The sequence below is a fragment of the Danaus plexippus genome, chromosome 10, assembly GCF_018135715.1.
Source record: "Danaus plexippus chromosome 10, MEX_DaPlex, whole genome shotgun sequence".
NCBI classification, from domain to species: Eukaryota; Metazoa; Arthropoda; class Insecta; order Lepidoptera; family Nymphalidae; genus Danaus; species Danaus plexippus.
Genome location: NC_083543.1, coordinates 937,372 through 955,995, shown reverse-complemented (window position 1 = coordinate 955,995; position 18,624 = coordinate 937,372). Strand labels below are relative to the sequence as shown.

At 30.5% G+C, this 18,624-nt stretch overlaps 1 protein-coding gene and 1 non-coding gene across 2 annotated transcripts in view; both read right to left on the bottom strand.

Moving 5' to 3' along the window:
• Positions 1–18,624, bottom strand: part of LOC116766679 (centaurin-gamma-1A) — a 113,311-nt gene extending 94,687 nt beyond the window's left edge. Inside the window, exon 1 of the mRNA XM_032656709.2 lies at positions 18,196–18,624. Coding sequence (XP_032512600.1) covers positions 18,196–18,391 — 196 coding nt within the window. The 5' untranslated portion in view covers positions 18,392–18,624. The remainder of the gene's footprint in view (positions 1–18,195) is intronic.
• Positions 6,738–6,810, bottom strand: Trnaa-agc (transfer RNA alanine (anticodon AGC)). The gene has a single exon. It is a non-coding gene; the product is annotated as a tRNA-Ala (tRNA).

Below are 18,624 nucleotides of genomic sequence, written 5' to 3'. Positions count from 1 at the left end.
TTTTGGTAAATAACAGGACTTATTAATGGAATGATAGTAAGCAGATTTTAAATGATGAACTTATTTATGTAGTTAATGAGGTGTACATAAAAAAAATAACGGATTTTATTCATCAACGGGCTTCATTACTTCTAAGTTATCATCATCTATCTTGTGGCAGATATTCCTAGAACGTGAACAGACGATTCAAGAGATGGAGTCATGCTGTAGGGGATAAGAAGGAATCAGAAAGACGCGGTCAGGAGCTTTTCTTTGGATCCGGAAACGTGCGACGCATACGGGCATGAGATGAAGATGAGATTTGAAATTGCCACTTAGCAATCTCTGTTCCATATGACACACAAATGCAGGAAATTTTTTATACTTAATGCATATTATATAGGCTTCTATCTAATTTACTTAGGTACGGTTATTACTTATATTTTCATTATTTATGACGGTTGGTATACCTACATAGTATTCAAGGAAATTCGCTTTGTATTCCTTTAATGGAGAGATCAAAGGATTTTATTTTTATTAGGTATATAGGGAAACATAATAATCTTTATAAGATTAGAGATATATGTCACATTAACATATGTAATAATATAATTATATCCACTCAATAAATTTAACTCTCTTCGTAAAGATGGTGGACTATCAGATAAGTTCAATTTTCAATTCACCAAATGGTGCCCGGGTTTTCATAATATATTAATATTTTTTTTATTCAGCGCAAGTCATATAACAAAAAGGTTGTATAGCAAAACAAATAAATATACAATTCCATAATACGAGTATACATATATATAAACAAATTTGATATTGAATTGTTCAATGATTTGACTTTGTCTTAATAATTATGACATTAAGCATTATATGTATTAGCTGATAACCGCGGCTTTGTCTGCGTTGTCTTGGTATGGCGACAGAGTTTTTGAAGGTTACATTAATAAAAGGACACATTATCGGTAATGTAATGCTTGTAAAATAAAATGAAAATATGGCAGCCAATTTGACAAGAGCCAAATGTTTGTAATAAAAATTATATTTATGTATGAAGGACTTCTATAGTGATTTCAACACAATCATTGATTTTCTTGATACGTAATAAATATAGTGAGTCCTATAACTGTTTATTTACGTAGATGCTATTAAAACTGATTTAGGGATTGTGGGAGTAGTCTCTTTGACTACTTAGTCGTAGAAAATCTCTATGTATTTTTATTATCCGCTGAGATAATGTGTGTTACTGTTGCAAATAACTGTAGTTTTCAATAAACTTAACTTTGTGATATTTTGCTTGCTTCATTTATTTTATATTGATTTCTATTTTTCAGACGTGTTTTAAAAATAACCAAGAAAAATATAGCCTAGATATAATACATAATAACTAAAAGGTATTTCGTTGTTTTGTACCAAGCTAGTTTTCCTCATACATTTGCATTATCTGAATAATTTATTTCAATAAAAAAAACAAACAGTCGCTTCCAAAACCGCTTAAAAACAATACATTTTCAATGGAACCGCAAAATGGAATACTGTATGGCTATTGGGTATTTCATATTCATGGCCGCAATCGGTAAACGACAGTCGAATATGGCGACTTCCGGTGCACTCGCAATCTGTTTCATATCATTATAGCCTCACATACAAACTGTTGACACAATTCACTCTAGATGTTAGTTAGTCAGTTATAAAATAGTTATTGTTAAAATATAATGTTGTATAGATGTGTTGTTATGACATTATTATAATTACAATTGAGTTTTCAGTGGTTTGTGAGTGACGGATTTAAATTATTCAATATGAGATATAGACAATGGCTTATGTTGTGGATGTATGAGGGCTTTATAATGAGATCTCTTTAACATTAAAATCAATGTTCATAAAATTCATATTGTGACACATTAAATCTATGTATGAATATTGAGGTTAAAACATGCAGAAAACCTAAATGATGTAATAAATAGGGACATCGAGTTCAGTTTTTGACAACCGACGCTAAAAGAAAGATGTTATACGTTTGACGTTGAGTTGAATATTATGTATATCTGTGACATCGTAGCTTTCAAACGGATGTACCGAATCCGATGATGTTTTTGTTCACACGAAAGTCAGTTTTCTTGCGGTAGTTTTTAGTTATAACTTGTTAATATCCATCAAGCAGTGCAAGAGTGTTACGCAGCAAATTTATATGATGTATTTTATGACTGCATTCAATCGATTGAGTGCTTGGTGCCTGACAGAAACTATAATAACATTTTTTAGATATTTTAATTATTACAACCATTAATTCAATCTTCAGTTCATCATACTACAGCTGAACTGTTTTCTCCTGAGACATATCATCAGTCTCAACAACAGTCTAATATAGCTACTTTCGAATGTTTAAAGAAATTATTTAATTATAGTATTCCATACTTAAAAACACGGTTCATCACAAGAACTCAAAAAATGTACTCAATAAATATTTCGTTCAGGGCAATCAATATAGTTATGTTGACAGTTTACTAGCTATTTAACATAGCTTTGAAATATCCTGTGACTCTCGCCTCAAGCAACAGACACTGGTGATGTATAAAATTTTAATCATACATGACCCAAAGAGATTAATATTCTTTACCATGTTATTGCTCACGAGAATCTCTTTACTGCTCTTAACATATTTATTTTACTATAAGACTTCGTCATTAATCACAGATCAAATATATATATATATATATACACTCATACTTAGAAACATTTTTAAGATCAATACAGTCCTTTTACTTAATAAATGTTGTGAATCAGTTATTAACTGGTATATAGTTTATAAAGTGAACAATAGAATAATTACTATTTTATTTTACAAATAATGATATCTGAGAATTTCGCGTATATTCATTATAATGAAACTAACCTTTTTGGTTTCTAAGCGTAGTATACCTGTTATTTTACAACTACATAGCTGTAAAATAATAATAAAAACGCATAGTAATATCCGAAAGCCTTAGTTTAATTTCCATTCTGTACAAACTTCAAGGAAGTGCATACCTACGGAAGATTCTTATCACAAAACAGTCTGAAAGTTGATAAAATATATGGAAAAACTTTTTAACGACGATCTGCCTATTCATTAGGTTTATGAGTTTAGTTTAGCAGTTATTGGTTAGGAACATAAATGTTTAATTACTGTTGTGGTATTTTTATGCTAAGGAGTATTTTTATACCATCACAAGACCATTACGGTCGGATCTCGTTATAATTTACGTTTCACACAAACAAAACCAAATATGAAGTTGTAGTAAGGCTTACAGTATAAAGGCTTAGTGGGGATACCAATAGAAAGAATTAGTAATCTATTGTATATCAAGGCGGAGTAGAAATATTTTTTTGCTATAGGTTCTGAATAAGCGTATTAAATAAACATAATTTGTTTAGATATAAATTATAAGACATTACGGCTAATTCATATAAATATTTTTCTTATCAAATCAATCACAAAGATATAGCTATTTAAAATCTATTTTTCCGTCGTTTTTTTTTTTTTAATATGGATAAACGAAGATGGATGATGACAGAGTTGAAATGCGGGGAGAACACGTCTAAAGCTATGAACATACTACATACGTAATTTCAAAATAAAGCAAAAACGTTCTAATTAAATAGATATTTTTTGAAATCGTATTTTAAAACACCAAGTAATTTTAGATACGATTTGCATACAAGAGGGAACCATGATATAGGTATATATATGTAGATATGTGAAACCATTACTGTATGTTTTGCTTCAATTCCACGAGAATTAGATCGATAGCCATTAGATCTGCATTCGCTATCCGACCTGCTTTGTCTAATACATGGCAGAGATCGAATTGTTATTGTAAATTTATCGCTATATCATACGTATTAATATGTATGGATAGTAATGAAAGTAAAAATTTTTTTTTACTTCAGCACAGACACTTATATAGATGACAAAATTTATGTTGGTTATAGAACTGATTTTTATTATGACTGATAAGTTGTTGCTCGAATAATCCGTAAACATATGAAGCAAACATCTTGAGTAAAAACTTCGAATCAAAGTTAAATTAAATTTAGCTTTTCTTCCGAATTGCATAACTTAAAATATTAATAGATTAATAATTAATTCCTTCCAAAAAAATAGATAATTTTAATAGAAACGTTTCTTAAATTTCAAATTAAAGTACAGATAAATAGAAGAGCTTCTCTATCGCTACACCGGACCAAAACAACCTTTTGTCTAGTAGAATATATTTTCTAAATAAATGTAACAATCTTTATTCTGTTATCTGTTAATACAGCATACCTTTGGAGGCACAAAGCCTTTGGCTGTCTGAGAATTTTCCTTTTAGAAACAATACTTACTCAGTTTTATTATTTCTTTCTAGTTATTATTATTTAAATACATCAAACATGCTTATTATACAGTTTTTTCAATAAATGCAAAAGTTAATAAACTACGAGACATGAATTTGCTCATTTTGATTTCATTAATTTAGGCGTATCCATAAGTTATATATATATACAAGCGATAATATTTAATATTATTTATACTATTATCCATAATGTTGCCTTTCTTTAACTTTCTATTTCTTTACGAATCTCTTTGTTACATAATAAGCACACACACATATAGAGACTCTATGTTAGTGTGTGTATCCAGGCTGTATTAACAATTGTTTTATCTCGTTGAACCGATACGTTAAGTTTTAAGCTTAGCCTCGGGATGTTTACTCTATGGCTGGGGCAGCTCGAAGTTTACGCTTGCAGCATAATTGCATATCTCACCTTAGAGTTATTTAATCCAAACATTGCCATTTGAAAATCAGTAAAATTACTACGAGATATGACACGACATGGAAGCATTCCGTACGGAATATTATCAGTGTTGGTCCACGTGATGTGATATGAAATTCATCACGTTTTATTTTTCACTGTTAAAATCTAAAAGCTTTTTACAAAGGAATTTATTATATTAAATATCTAGCTTCCGAGTTATAACGAAGAGCGGCCGTCCTGTTTTGATTACATTTTTAATAAGACAACTCCGCTTTGTTTTACTTTCACTACAGCAGACGAAAAATGCCTTTACAAATACTAGTTGAAGATTATTTAATATAAGCGCCATCTATATTTTAATATAAATCATTAAAAGATTTTCATAGCAGGCTGTTTGTATGCGTTGTAAATAGTTGATTTGTGATTTATTGTGTCTTGGGATACTAAACTCTAGTCCAAGTTGAGGAGTAGGTATTATAACCGCATATTGTTTATTCAAAAGCAACTTCCGTAATAAACCTTTGTACAAAACCTTTGAGACCTCCGTCAACTTCACTACCTTTTTGCATGGACCGGTAGCGGCATCTTGAAAAATTATCCCGTTTAATACAAGTTTGAATTAATATTATTCGTGTTTGATGTTTAAATATTGGTTTAGAATTTAGATATTATTTGTAAACATTTTATTTTTTATTTTTTTCTAATTAGATTTTAAACGATTATCTCATTTTATGTAAATCTCTACCATTTAGAGAATTCTTTAAATTGCTGTTATAGATAAACGTTATTAAATAAATATATATATATAAATTTCAAATAGAAAATATTTTAAGAGAAAAAAGGGTTAGTAAGTAACAATTTCATAACTGATCTGCAACCGTTTTTGTAAAACAAAGCAATTTGATTGAGCTCGGTCGAGGCTAGAAAAGACTGGAATTGTTTTTAAAGCCGAATATACACGGAATATCTTGAATAAAATATGAGTTCAATAAATAGATTTTTTAGTAATGTTCTAACATCAATGGGTAAAGCAAATTAAAAATAAATTACTATATTTTGTACGCACATATCAATGTACAGGTCTTACTTTAAGTGTGAATAATCCCACTTTATACGGAGCGTTTTCAGTTATCCATTCATATTTCTTCGTAAATTTTTGTACTAAAATAGATAACTAATTTAGAAACGAGAATAGTTTTCTAGGTATTTTAATAATCCTTACAAAAGCTTACAAAACATTATTGGTCGGAAGAGAGACGAAAGATTTTGAAGTTATCCGGGACATGTTATATTTTATTTACATGTTAATAATAAAGAGAATCCTTTAAAAGAACGCCTCTGGTTATTATTTCGGTTAAGTTTAAACATGTTAGTCAACATAGTGCTAAGAAAAAATACATGTAGTAATTAAAAATAAATTTTAAATTTATGTTAGCGAGATCTTCCTAACATCGCAGTATTCATTACGCGTGTGTGTGTGTGTGTGTGTGTGTGTGTGTGTGTGTGTGTGTGTGTGTGTGTGTGTGTGTGTGTGTGTGTGTGTGTGTGTGTGTGTGTATGCGTGTGTCCAACCTTGTTTAGTTTATAAATATATCTCTAGGTAAATTTGTTTAATTCAGATGGGACCCCAACAAATAGTTCACAATTCCTCACTTAACGTCTCTGAATTGCAAGTTTTGTTCTGGGGAGTTTCAAAGTACCTAAGCTTAGGGTCATGATGATCTTAAATGTATAAATTGTGCTAGTGGTTATTTATACACTTTATACTTTTAATGGCTTTTAAACATCTTCTTGTTAATGTATATACAAATAATACATCAACTTTATATTAAAAAAAATCATATATTGGATAATTTTCTTTATAAAAAAATAAAATTTTATATGAACCAAATTTACTTTAAAATTAAACAAAAAGACTATTAAATAGCCCTCCATAGTGCAAAAAGAATCTATGACAAAAAAAAAATTCCTGGAGGCGCCGGGTATCGATCCCGGTACCTCTCGCATGCTAAGCGAGCGCTCTACCATCTGAGCTACGCCCCCTACGACAATAATATTGAAATATATGTATATTATATTCCACTTGAGTCAATGCAAACAGATACATGATTAAAAATGTCTGAATTATAATATGTCCGAGATGAACTTTAGATACTGTTATTTTTTTTTCTGTCAATTTTATAATTATGTATAGTGTATAACGGAGTTACAGATAACATCAAAACTATATGACCTTTTGTAACGGCTCCTGCAGTGCGTCGAGCATAGCGTATAAAGCTGAACATTTCTTACATTGAACACAGAGGACAATAAATTGGATATTCTTTACACTAGATGCACAATACTCTAGCAGCAAACTAGAATTATTCATGAGTGTAGAATATTCCTAAGCGTTTACTTCGTCCTTATCTTTTATTCACAGAATATTTTACAAAATCTGACACATTGGATGCACTGATATATTCAATTCCATCCACTTTATACTTAAACGTACTGCGAAACCGTCGAAAATATTGTAAATATGTTTTAAAACAATTTTAGAGGTGATAATTTTTAAGAGAAAAATAAATATTATTGTCCATAAGTGATACCTTGTTAATAGTAAGAAAACATTACAAATGTAAAGTGTTAGTTCGAATACAAATTAAATGAGTTAAGCTTTCAATCGACATCGGACAGGAATAAATGGGTAGCAGTCAAACAGAATGAAGCTAACTCAAAGATTAACAGAACGCCCCTCGAGCGAATTAGAGAAATCTCACAGGGAACACTTCCCCTGGCGCATCCCACCGAGGAAATCGAATGCTACTGCCTTATAATTTATAACAGACTTGTGATGTAAATTGAAATGGAAAGTAAACGTCGTTCCAGCAACCGGCGCTGGCTTATTAAGGAAGAAAAAATACTTCAGTTATCACAGCTCCTCCGCCGAGATTAGATTACAGTTAATTTGTTGGCTTTCTTAATGTGCTTGTTCATTTTGTTATTGAAAATGTATTTATGGAATATTTTATAAAGGTAACGAATATTACATACAAATGAATGAACGTGTGTTTGAGTTAGTCATTCACACACGATCTACCCACTCGGCGAGGGTGTTGCGTTTAGTGATAGACTAGAAAATATTACACACTTATCCTTAAATGCATAATCTGTACAGTGGAGAATAAAACAAGATTTTAATAGTTTGTATTGTTGAAAATACACCTGGTTTACATAAATCTAGCAACCCTGAAATATTCGGCCACAGACAATTTTACTACAACAGAATCATTAAATATATATAACCTATAAGTAAAGGAAGTTCAATCGTTAGGCTTTTTATATATATAACATTAAAATACGATAGTTTCATTTTCTGCCTCTAACAAGTTTCGCAATCTCCAAGCGCTAACCTAGACAATGACAGTTTGAACACTCCCAATCATAAATCTTATTCAGTACAGTTAAGTACAATGATTTATGTATGTAGGAGCGACGTATCGTCTTATAAACTACCGTTTTAAGATTACGCAGTACACAAATATGTACCAATTATAATATTTAAGGCACATATTACTACTTCCCTACGTGAGTCCCGTCTCATATATACAACAGTATACGAGTATAAGGAGTGTAACATTTCGATGCAGATTAAGTTCCTAATCACGTAGTAGGTAACAGATGTGCTAGATTTAGAACATGCAATTAGTCGAACAAAGGAATTAATTTTACCTTAGTTATGTATTGATAATTTGTTCGAAACTCACACATATATTCAACAATCGTTTATTAGTTATTACAAACACATACGACTTACTGTGCATGTATGTATTTATGTCCGTGTGTGCGTGTTGTGTTGCTATGGATGTGTGGGTATTAATAGTGTCCAAGTTATGTCTGAGTGAAATCCGTTAATATTTAACAGGCCTGACAGAAACAAGAGAGCAAATTTTATATAAATAAAATAGGTACAATTCACCCGAAGCCTGAACATTCCGTAGTATAATTCCAACGTAATTCTTAATACTGTTCCATTATAAAACAACCTAATTACCTCTCTGTGTTTACGAAGGGAGGACTAAAAGGGAATCAGGTAGTCGCCTCTAGACGCTTTTAATCCTTAGTTATTTTCTAGTTAGCCGCTTCCATTTTACCACAAAGGTCTCTGTGGGGTTGTAATGTACCAAAAATATTAGTCTATACAAAACGCTACCTGACTTTCCAGATTTCACGGAACATGGTTAATCTATATCTTATGATCTAGCTGGCTAGACTTACAAGCTACATTTAGTAGAGTTCTTCAAATAATTTCATAAAACTTATATATATTTTTAACCCGATGAAATTTAACATTTATTATAGATGACTTCCTTAAGTAAATTTATTTTTAGTCATACAAATTTACGTAATAATTTAATCGTCTGTATAAGCTGATGATAACACAAGCTCAATGAAAACATACGTTAGTGATGTACTTTGTAATGAGTTCCCTTTTCTTACATCCGGCTCCAAGGACAATGTGGAGAGGAGGGTTTAGATACGGAAATTGCAAAGGGGATATATCTAAGCTAATAGACGAGAAAACTACACAGATACGTTAATATGTATTTACAACAACTTTTAAATTTTTTATTTACTTACGTAAATATCCTATAATTCTGTTTTAATAATATTTATAGCATGAATAAGATATCACAACTCATATAGTTAGAAGAACGTTGAATTAATTCTTGAAAAAGCTCAGAAGAATTTAATATATTAATATTCTTTGAGGTCCGGTCTATATTTGAAGTACAAGAATTAAAACCGCATACTCCAGCAGAAAAAAAACGCCACAGTTTCATATGAAATTTAATTAAATTTTGTCATTCCGTTCCCAGTTGTAATTATTTCAACCCTTTCATACATGTTATTTCAGCTAAATTGAATTGCTCACGGGAGTTTTTAACTCAAAACTAGCATCGATGTGTTTGTACTGCCCTTTTTAAACGATACTGTTATTGATGTCTTCGGCAGCAGTCTTATAATATATTTTATATCGGTAGGTACATTCATAATCGAATAAAACTATGTGTAACTGTTCTTTATTTGAATATTTTATTTTTCTTAATTTTATAATGTGTTTGAATGATTTAAGCCTTGGTAACATGGGTTAGAATATGAAAGAATTATGTCCTATTGTTATAAATTTTATATTCGGTTAGTGTATGACAAATTTATATTCCTGGCTTATATAAAACACATCTTGCATATACTGGGAGATTCCAGTTGAAGGTACAAACTAACCAACATTACTTTAACGTGTTGCCTAAACTCGGGAGCAGTTTCATATTCTGTCTTTATAACTTGAAATCTGCCATAAAATCTTTAGCTGTCTTAAATAATACCAAAATTATCACAGTAACATCGCAAAAACGGTACATTGATACAATAAGTAATAACTTATAGCAAAACCTAAATAAGCTCATATAAGAAAATGTAACACGGAATCTTGTTATCTATATAAAATATTTATTTTTATTCAGACAGGATATTAAGCTCGCATTGCTATCACCACGCGGATAAAACACATTTAATGATAACTTCATATAAAATGTAGTTTTTATATTGCTATTAGGTTTAGAATATGTCTTTATTTCCTTTATGTATACACGATTGCCTAAAGCCTTATGTTTATAATTATTATATACATAAAATATAAATACGTTTCAATAGTAACAAGTGATTCGAAATTCTAAAGTCAACAGTGTATTCCGTTTCTAAAGGCAGGTCTATAGTGATTTTTTTTTTCTAAATTACACGGCAACTCGCAGCGTGCGACTACAGAGCTTCAATTTTTTAGTGGTTATTTTGTATCAGGACGGTGTTGAGAGGTGAATGTATTTTAGAATTCTCGATATCAACGGTTCCCGTGATGCAGGTGTTGCTGTGACCACGTACAGACCAGAAAATGATACATTAGTATATACTCTACCACTCTCTTGCGTACGGAGCGTTGTAAATAATATTGTATTGCTATTTGAAGTAAAAACAACATAAATATATTTTGATTTCTCATTGTCTACGATCTTTCGGTTTTATAGAACTCCATTTTATGAGCGGAGATCAACTCTACTGCTATTCATATTCTTTCTGTATATATAAATCATTTTACAGTACCTACTTGGTATCAGCAAGGCTTTTTAACACATTGAGATATAAAAAAAGTATTTTTTAAATATTGTTTATTTAAATTATTAACTGCACATAATCAGATATAAACGTTTTACAACAAAAGAAATATTTCAATTAACACTGAGCTTCTCAATCAATATATATATACATATTATAAAACAAAGTCCTTCGCCGCCTCTGTCTATCTGTCTGTTCGCGATAAACGGAAAATCTTCTGCACCGATTATCAAACAGTTATCACCACTCTATAGCGTGATTCTTGAGGAAGGTTTTAGTATATAATTTGTTAAGTTTTTTTATTTCCTTGTATACTATAATGTTGACCTCAAAATGAGACGCAATGTCGAGAAATCTTTTCATTTAGCATTGGATGATACAAGATAGGATTACATATAAAAATATATAAGCTATGATTTAAAAAAAACTGCAGCTGAGAAAAAATATATATAGAAATAAATAATTTGGAAGAACTCGTAGCCCATATAAATATATAATACACAAGCAAAACCGCATCCGACAACATGTTCACAGAAGAAGCCATATGTAAACCTATATATCGTCAATAAATTCCGGCGCAAAAAAACAAACGGAAAGTCAGTACGTAAGAGTTGATCGTTAAAAATGTTGCCACTGAAACAGAAGATCCGTTTGAAACTTTTAATTGCAACAATTCCTAACGTTAAACCGTCAAATGATAAGACTTCTATCTCAGCTGTTAGAATGAAACGAGCTGTTTGAGCCACTTCACTGATAACACCAGTTCATCACTATTAGCCTTACGATGTTACACTTTGTACTTGAAAATTAAATTCATTTGTAGAAGATGGATTTTTATCAACACGCTAAGTATCTAACATTCTTAATAGGTCATTGATAGAAAGTTTAGTAACAAGCAATAATGATTTTATTAGAGAAACGTAGTTTATAATATTCAATACATTTTGAAGAGTGTGAATAACAAAAAAAATCTTTTTTTATAGTAAAACTATTTTATAGTAATTCTTTTATTCTAGCAATATCCTTTTTCCCAAAATAAACGCAAATCTATGTGTGTATATGTCTAGATCAAACTAATAGCAAATACTTTATTCACTGTATACTATCTTTTAATACAAAGGTTTGTTCATTTAATTTATAACCTATTTTTTTATATACAACATTGTAAACTGCTCGTTTTTACAAGACCCTTATTTGCTTTTTCTGGTTTTATTTTTGGTTATAAAAAGTGGAACACAAAAACATCAAAAACAATACATTATCATATTATTACGAATGTGATGTCATATCATGAGAAGTACATGTTTTCAAACAAAAGGACATCAAAGGTATAAAGTGAAAATGTACATACAATTGTTACTATTGTACTTGGTTATAGAAATCATTAAAATCGATTCAGTGAATACCTTTTGAAGATATCGTGCCAAGAGTATTTTAAAATTTTACGTCAATAATCCTCAGACAGCGCTGTCCACGCGAATGATACATTACGGACCAAAAATTTTATCTGTCAGAAATAAATGTTCACGGACTCCAAAAACTATAATATACTAGAATGATGGAAGCAAAAATATTAAACCGTCTATAATGATAACTAAGATTTCCGCGTGGACACATTTAAATAAATGAAACTAAGTTTCTCGGATACTACGCGTCTTTTATTATTTCATAACTAAATAATCCCGACGTTTACGTTCCTTTACAACAAACGTGTTCACGGGCGTACGAGATGAAAGTTGATGTTTCACAGTATAAAAAAGTGTAGGATCCGAAAAGCTTAGTTGCATTTAAATTTAACCATCCACTTAAATCCGTCTCACTACAGATACAGCATCAGCTATTCATAATTCCTTATTAATCTACGCTCGCGGGTAGACGAATTGTAAATTCCAACGTTGAACAGCACTTGACATTGTACATTATCCTGTAATTGAAGCACCAATATTTCGGGTTAAGCGTCGAATGATGTCATATCTATTCTCTGGAACAATGAGTGTTATTTAGACGACATTCGTCTTTATTTGGCAAGTGACAGCGTTTTTTGCTGTGCCATTGTTTCCAGCGGGATCTTTTATTTTTCGTTCCTCTTCTCTTAATGAATTGAAATAAAAAAAAAGGATTGTTTGAATATTTTTTCAGTTAAATTGTATACTATTAAGATTCGATGTAAATTTAATGATATAAAATATTAGATTATATTTAGTATAAAACGGTTTATGGAGAACAATATAGGGAAGATCCTAATTTAAAATCGGTAAACTTTTAGAAACACTATATATATGTATTTTATGTTAAATTTCATAGTTATGAGCCGTTAACTTGTACATTGGTTTTATCTCTTACGAATGCTAGTTGTTTATTAACGACGTCGTAATTGGCTAAGCTATTAGTCGTCGTTCAAACGTTGTACACGTTTGGCGTCGTTTTTACTATCACTTTATTGGTAATATATTACACGTCTTTATAAGGAAAACTATAATAAATTAAAAATTTTAATTATGAGTATCCGTTGGAAAAAGTAATTTAGATGAAGCTCAGTTTACAAGGGGTTTTGCATATTATTTTTTGTAATAGTATTCTTCAGAGTGATTATAAAAAAATCAAAAACATATAAAGTTAAATTTGATGATAAAACGAGTATTTTCTTCTTTTTGAAATAAATGTTGGTCGTTGGGGTTAAACGTACTAACATTCCGCGGTTACAAAATTCAAATATGCGAATGAAAGTAAATTTGGCGAACTGAATTTACGAAATTTTATCATGACACAATTTCTTTGTGGTTAAAAAAAGGGGGAAAACTCTAAAGATTTTTTTTAATTTTGAAAAGTATATTTCGAAGTTTGCATTTTCATTTATCATTAAAGTTATTTTATTTATAACGGATTAAGAATATTTATATTCATAAGACAAAAATACAGATAAAAGAGCAAAAATTTCATTTTTTTATCTATCTTTTTAACATTTATATAAAATAAAAAAAAAATACAATACTTTCACATTAATCAGATAATTTTCACATGCAATTGTTTAATAGCTATGTATCTAGTATACAACAAAATACCTATTCTTCAGAGCGACCTACGAGAGGAGGAATGACTGAAAAATACAATCTACTTACTAAAGTAAAGTGAAAATAATATAATGGAAAGTTCAATGTAAAAAGTTAAATCGTGATTCTCGTAATGTTCCACAATAATCCCATTGTTTTTATAGTTTTAACCAATTAAGACAATACGTGTTTTAATTTTTAACAATCGAGCTGTGATTTTGTTCTCACGTTAATGGAAATTGGGTCAGTCACTAAAACGATTTTCTTCGACCCACCAGTGCGCAGTGTTCCGTATAAATAAAAAATATATTAAAGGCATGTGAAAGGTTCATTAATTTGATAAAACTAAGTATTTTTTTTCTCAGCTAAAGGTATTTTTTTATTGAAATGTCTAAATAAATAATGTTTCCTGGCTACGCAAAATTTTTATATGTCTACACGTTTTACATTTTAAAAAGTTTTTTACGATAAAAACTCCTAAGTAATATTCTCATTAAAGTAAAGTAGAAGTTAACTGTTAATGCTGATATGAACAGGGTTTCTAACATGGTAATAATTTGTTCCTACAAGTAACATTTCAATTACATCGGATTTCATATAATTTTACGCTGAACCCTAAAACGTGGTCAATTGCCAAAAGTTTTACGTAAAATAATTTAATACAATTGCATTCTAGCAACGTTCGGAGAAAATTTTAATTCCAAGACAATAGAAACTATGAACAAGATTTGACTCAACAAAGAATAAGTTTTATTTATAATAATAGTAACAAAATATTTGTACTATAAAATTATACACGGAATACGTCTACGAACATTGTTATTAAAACTATTAGGCTAATATTTATATTCTATACGTGTGGAGGTACGTTACAGAGCCACCTACATAGTCCACCAAGTGTGAAATCGTTTTGTACCGTTGGTAACGGTGACCATCACTCCAGCAGAGCCCGCTAGTGACGTACACCATTGGATAAAGATACCATCACACCAGATAAAGTCACGGTATATGTACTAGTAACAAAGTGGATCTGTTATTGGACTTATACAAACGCTTTATTTTCTAAGAAACCATGAGGATACGAATTCTAAGCCTGAATGTACAATCAATAATATTTTTAAATAAAGCGTAGTACAAGTTTAACATAGGTACATATAACAACTTTCCTGATATCTATATTTTGCATTCAAACACAAAATTTCATAATATAAACTCATAAAACAGAATAAAACTTGTTTTTCATACACGTGGGCAGAACCTGTACTGGCGTAATCAGCTCCCTTGGTGGTTGCTTAATAATTAAACGCCCTTTAATGATACAGAAATAAGTGTCAGTTTCGTATGACAAGGGCCTCGAGAAATGCAGAGGTTCGTCCATTTGTTGTAGCAAATGAGTAATACTCCCACATCCACGTGTTATAAAATATTCTCTCATGAGCTATCAATGTCGTCTCGTGGAAATATAAATCATAATGACAAAAAAATATACCAATGTATATTTTAGTACGGAAATTTTCGTTATTACGTTTAATTTGTGGCGATCAGAACTTATTGAACATAAACAATAATATACTATAAATGTTACGTTAAAATTATTGTCAAACATTTAATGTTAATTAACAAAGATATTAATATCGCGTATCAGATTTTCCAGTTAACCAATATAGAGGTTAGTTTAACACAAACAGTGAACGGCGGTCTAAAAGATAATTGAATATAAATTAAAAGCTTCTTACTTAGTTGGTCTATGGTGATAATTTTAGAAAAATTTATTCCCAACATAAACAAACAGAAACAACGAATCTTATGCATACAATGTATATATTATATTTTAATGGTTAATGTTATTGTAGGTGGTGGAATAATTTCGAGCTGTATATGAATTATTCAGAAATGTTATTGACTAGCTTGTTCCGTGACTTCGTACACGTTTCGTTCGATATTATAACTCGTTATTTAACTTGCTACTACTTTCAATTAGTTTAAACCGTATAATACACCAAATTAGAATGTGAAAACCACACTTAAATCGGTTTAGCCGTTCCTGATATTCGCAAACAAGAAGCATAAACAGACAAACATACCGACCATCATTATTTAACGATTTAATTACGTTGATTAAGTCCTTTAATTATAGTCACAATACGTAAATACAAACAGCTAACAGTTTCAGTTGTAAATTCACGTATAGATATTACCTTTGAAATTTAATCCGTTTATTACATCAGTTAAATATATATTTCAGGAACATTGCATGCCTAATAACGTTGAGGATAAAAACTTTTATGAAGATGCAGTCCGACAAACTTCAGCGTGATCACAGCCCAGTTGGTTCAAATTTTTATTATAGTAAATAAAATATCATGAAAACTTTCCGTTTATCTCTTTATATTTTATTTAAGATAACATATATTTTTTTAATGTTCTAAATATATTACGCTGAGACATAACACAATTTTATTTTGTTTAGGTAATGTTGAAGCGTGTTGGGAGTAAAAATTAATTAAACTATGTCTCAAACGGAATTCTGTTTCGGATATAAGCATTTATGGCAAAACAAATAAATTAAATAAACTTACATAAGTGAATATCTGACTTAAAAATAACCTTTCCCCCATATCCCTAAACTACAGGCGAAAAACAACATTCTAAAGAGCGAAATGATCCAGAAAGTGATAACATGGTTTTAGAATGTATAAGTAAATGCTCTTGAATACAACACCACGACATAGTGTAATTTTAAAACATCTTAAATAGCAGGGATCATTAAACGGAGCCGACTGTTTCGTTAAGCAGTAATAATGTTAAACGTGTGCTGCGTTTACTACTAGGAATTACTTTAAATATCACAACACAAGCAGGACGCCACGGAGATCCCTTTGAGGCTGTACCGTCATATTGTATAACTGGCACACAGCCTGGCTTTGTACACGTCGGTGAGGCTTTTAAGGCATTGTAAATAGATCGATATAAGTATAACACTTATAAATTTAGATTTAAAACTGAATAACATTGTTTAAAAAATTAAATTCTTTCGTGTAATAGGTTAATATAATGTATGTTTGTGGTATTAATTATCCCATCAAAGCTTGACTGATTTAGCTCTAACATTATGCGTACACGTATGATAACTTAAAGGCTTAAGAAATTTAAAACAAGTTATCAATAATAATTTCAAAATTATGACTTCAATAGCATTCGTTCTTATAAATTCTAAATAAATAGTATTGAATATTCGAGTGATGGAACAGCTTGTAAAACTTTCCAGAGCAATCTAAAATAAAAAAGGCATAGAAAGAAAGGAACTATACAGCACAATAATAGTTTTTATAACCAACAATTGACGGTCCATTCGGCAGCAAGACAATGAACCCAGAGAGAATTTAATGTCAAGTTCGTGATTTGTATGGAGTTATTTATTATATATTATATGAAAGTATAGTTGTAATTCACAATTCTTATCACGGATACTAACAAGGAGAAACTTTTGATACCATAACGTATATATACTATATACAAAAGTATTCGTCACGAAGTAAATTGATAATATCATTGTGCCCTAATAACTTTTTAGTATAGTATTTCCGGAACATCTGTCGAGCTAATAGCATGATATTATAATTAGAACACAAGTCTAGAATACAATAATTTGATGCCAGCGTAAATGGTAAGAATACAAATGAATATTTAAAAAATAATGTTATTCTGCTCTAAGATTTGTGACTGTTAATTCAAAACACGACGGTAACCTGGTATTATAGGAAGCTGCTATACGTTCAACAACTTATTGTAATCGATACAGATCTTTCTCTTGTCAAGGATAATTGAATATAACGCTGTATTATAACAAAATATCATAACGTTACTTATTAATTGTTACTCGTTTCGCGGTTTAAATAACGTGATCTTGTGCCATCAATCAACAGTTGTCGGTATATGTATTGCGATACCACTTATTTATTGTTATATAAAGATTACAACTTCATACCACGTTCATTATTTTTATGAGATAAGATTTTATTTTATTGATTTAATTGATACAATGTTTAAAGATTATCCTTGAAATTAATATTATGTTTAAACTGCGTATTCTAATCGATACATACATAGGTTATCGGCTTGCCTTATCAATACAAAACACGGCGTCTCCTTAGAAACGGGAGATATAAACGACGTAAACACGACGCATGGGGTTGGCTGGGTAAATAAGGTAGAGATGACAAACCTTCTATAGCGACGACGTGATCTCGGATCTGCTGGGCCAATAACGGGTCAGGCACGAGCTCCACGAGGTCGTATAAAGCGTATATCGATGGATGTACACTTTCAAACCGCTGTATCTCCTGTCGTATGGACAAGGATGTGTTCAAGCACGCCTGGGTGTGCTGCCGGGTGCACATATTGCTTCTGTAGCCCAACATTTGGCTAACTTCAAACACAACACTACACAATATGATGCTTTCCCATTTCAATAAGTATACGCACGGTCACGATTAAAAACACTTTTATAGAATTCTTTTTAAATGGAACAAAAACCAGAGGAATAAGATTCTGAAACTTTTGTTATGATAAGAATGTTGATGTAAATAATGTAAACAACCAATCAACACACGACGCACACACGACAACCTAAATAGACCACCCCGGCGGCGGC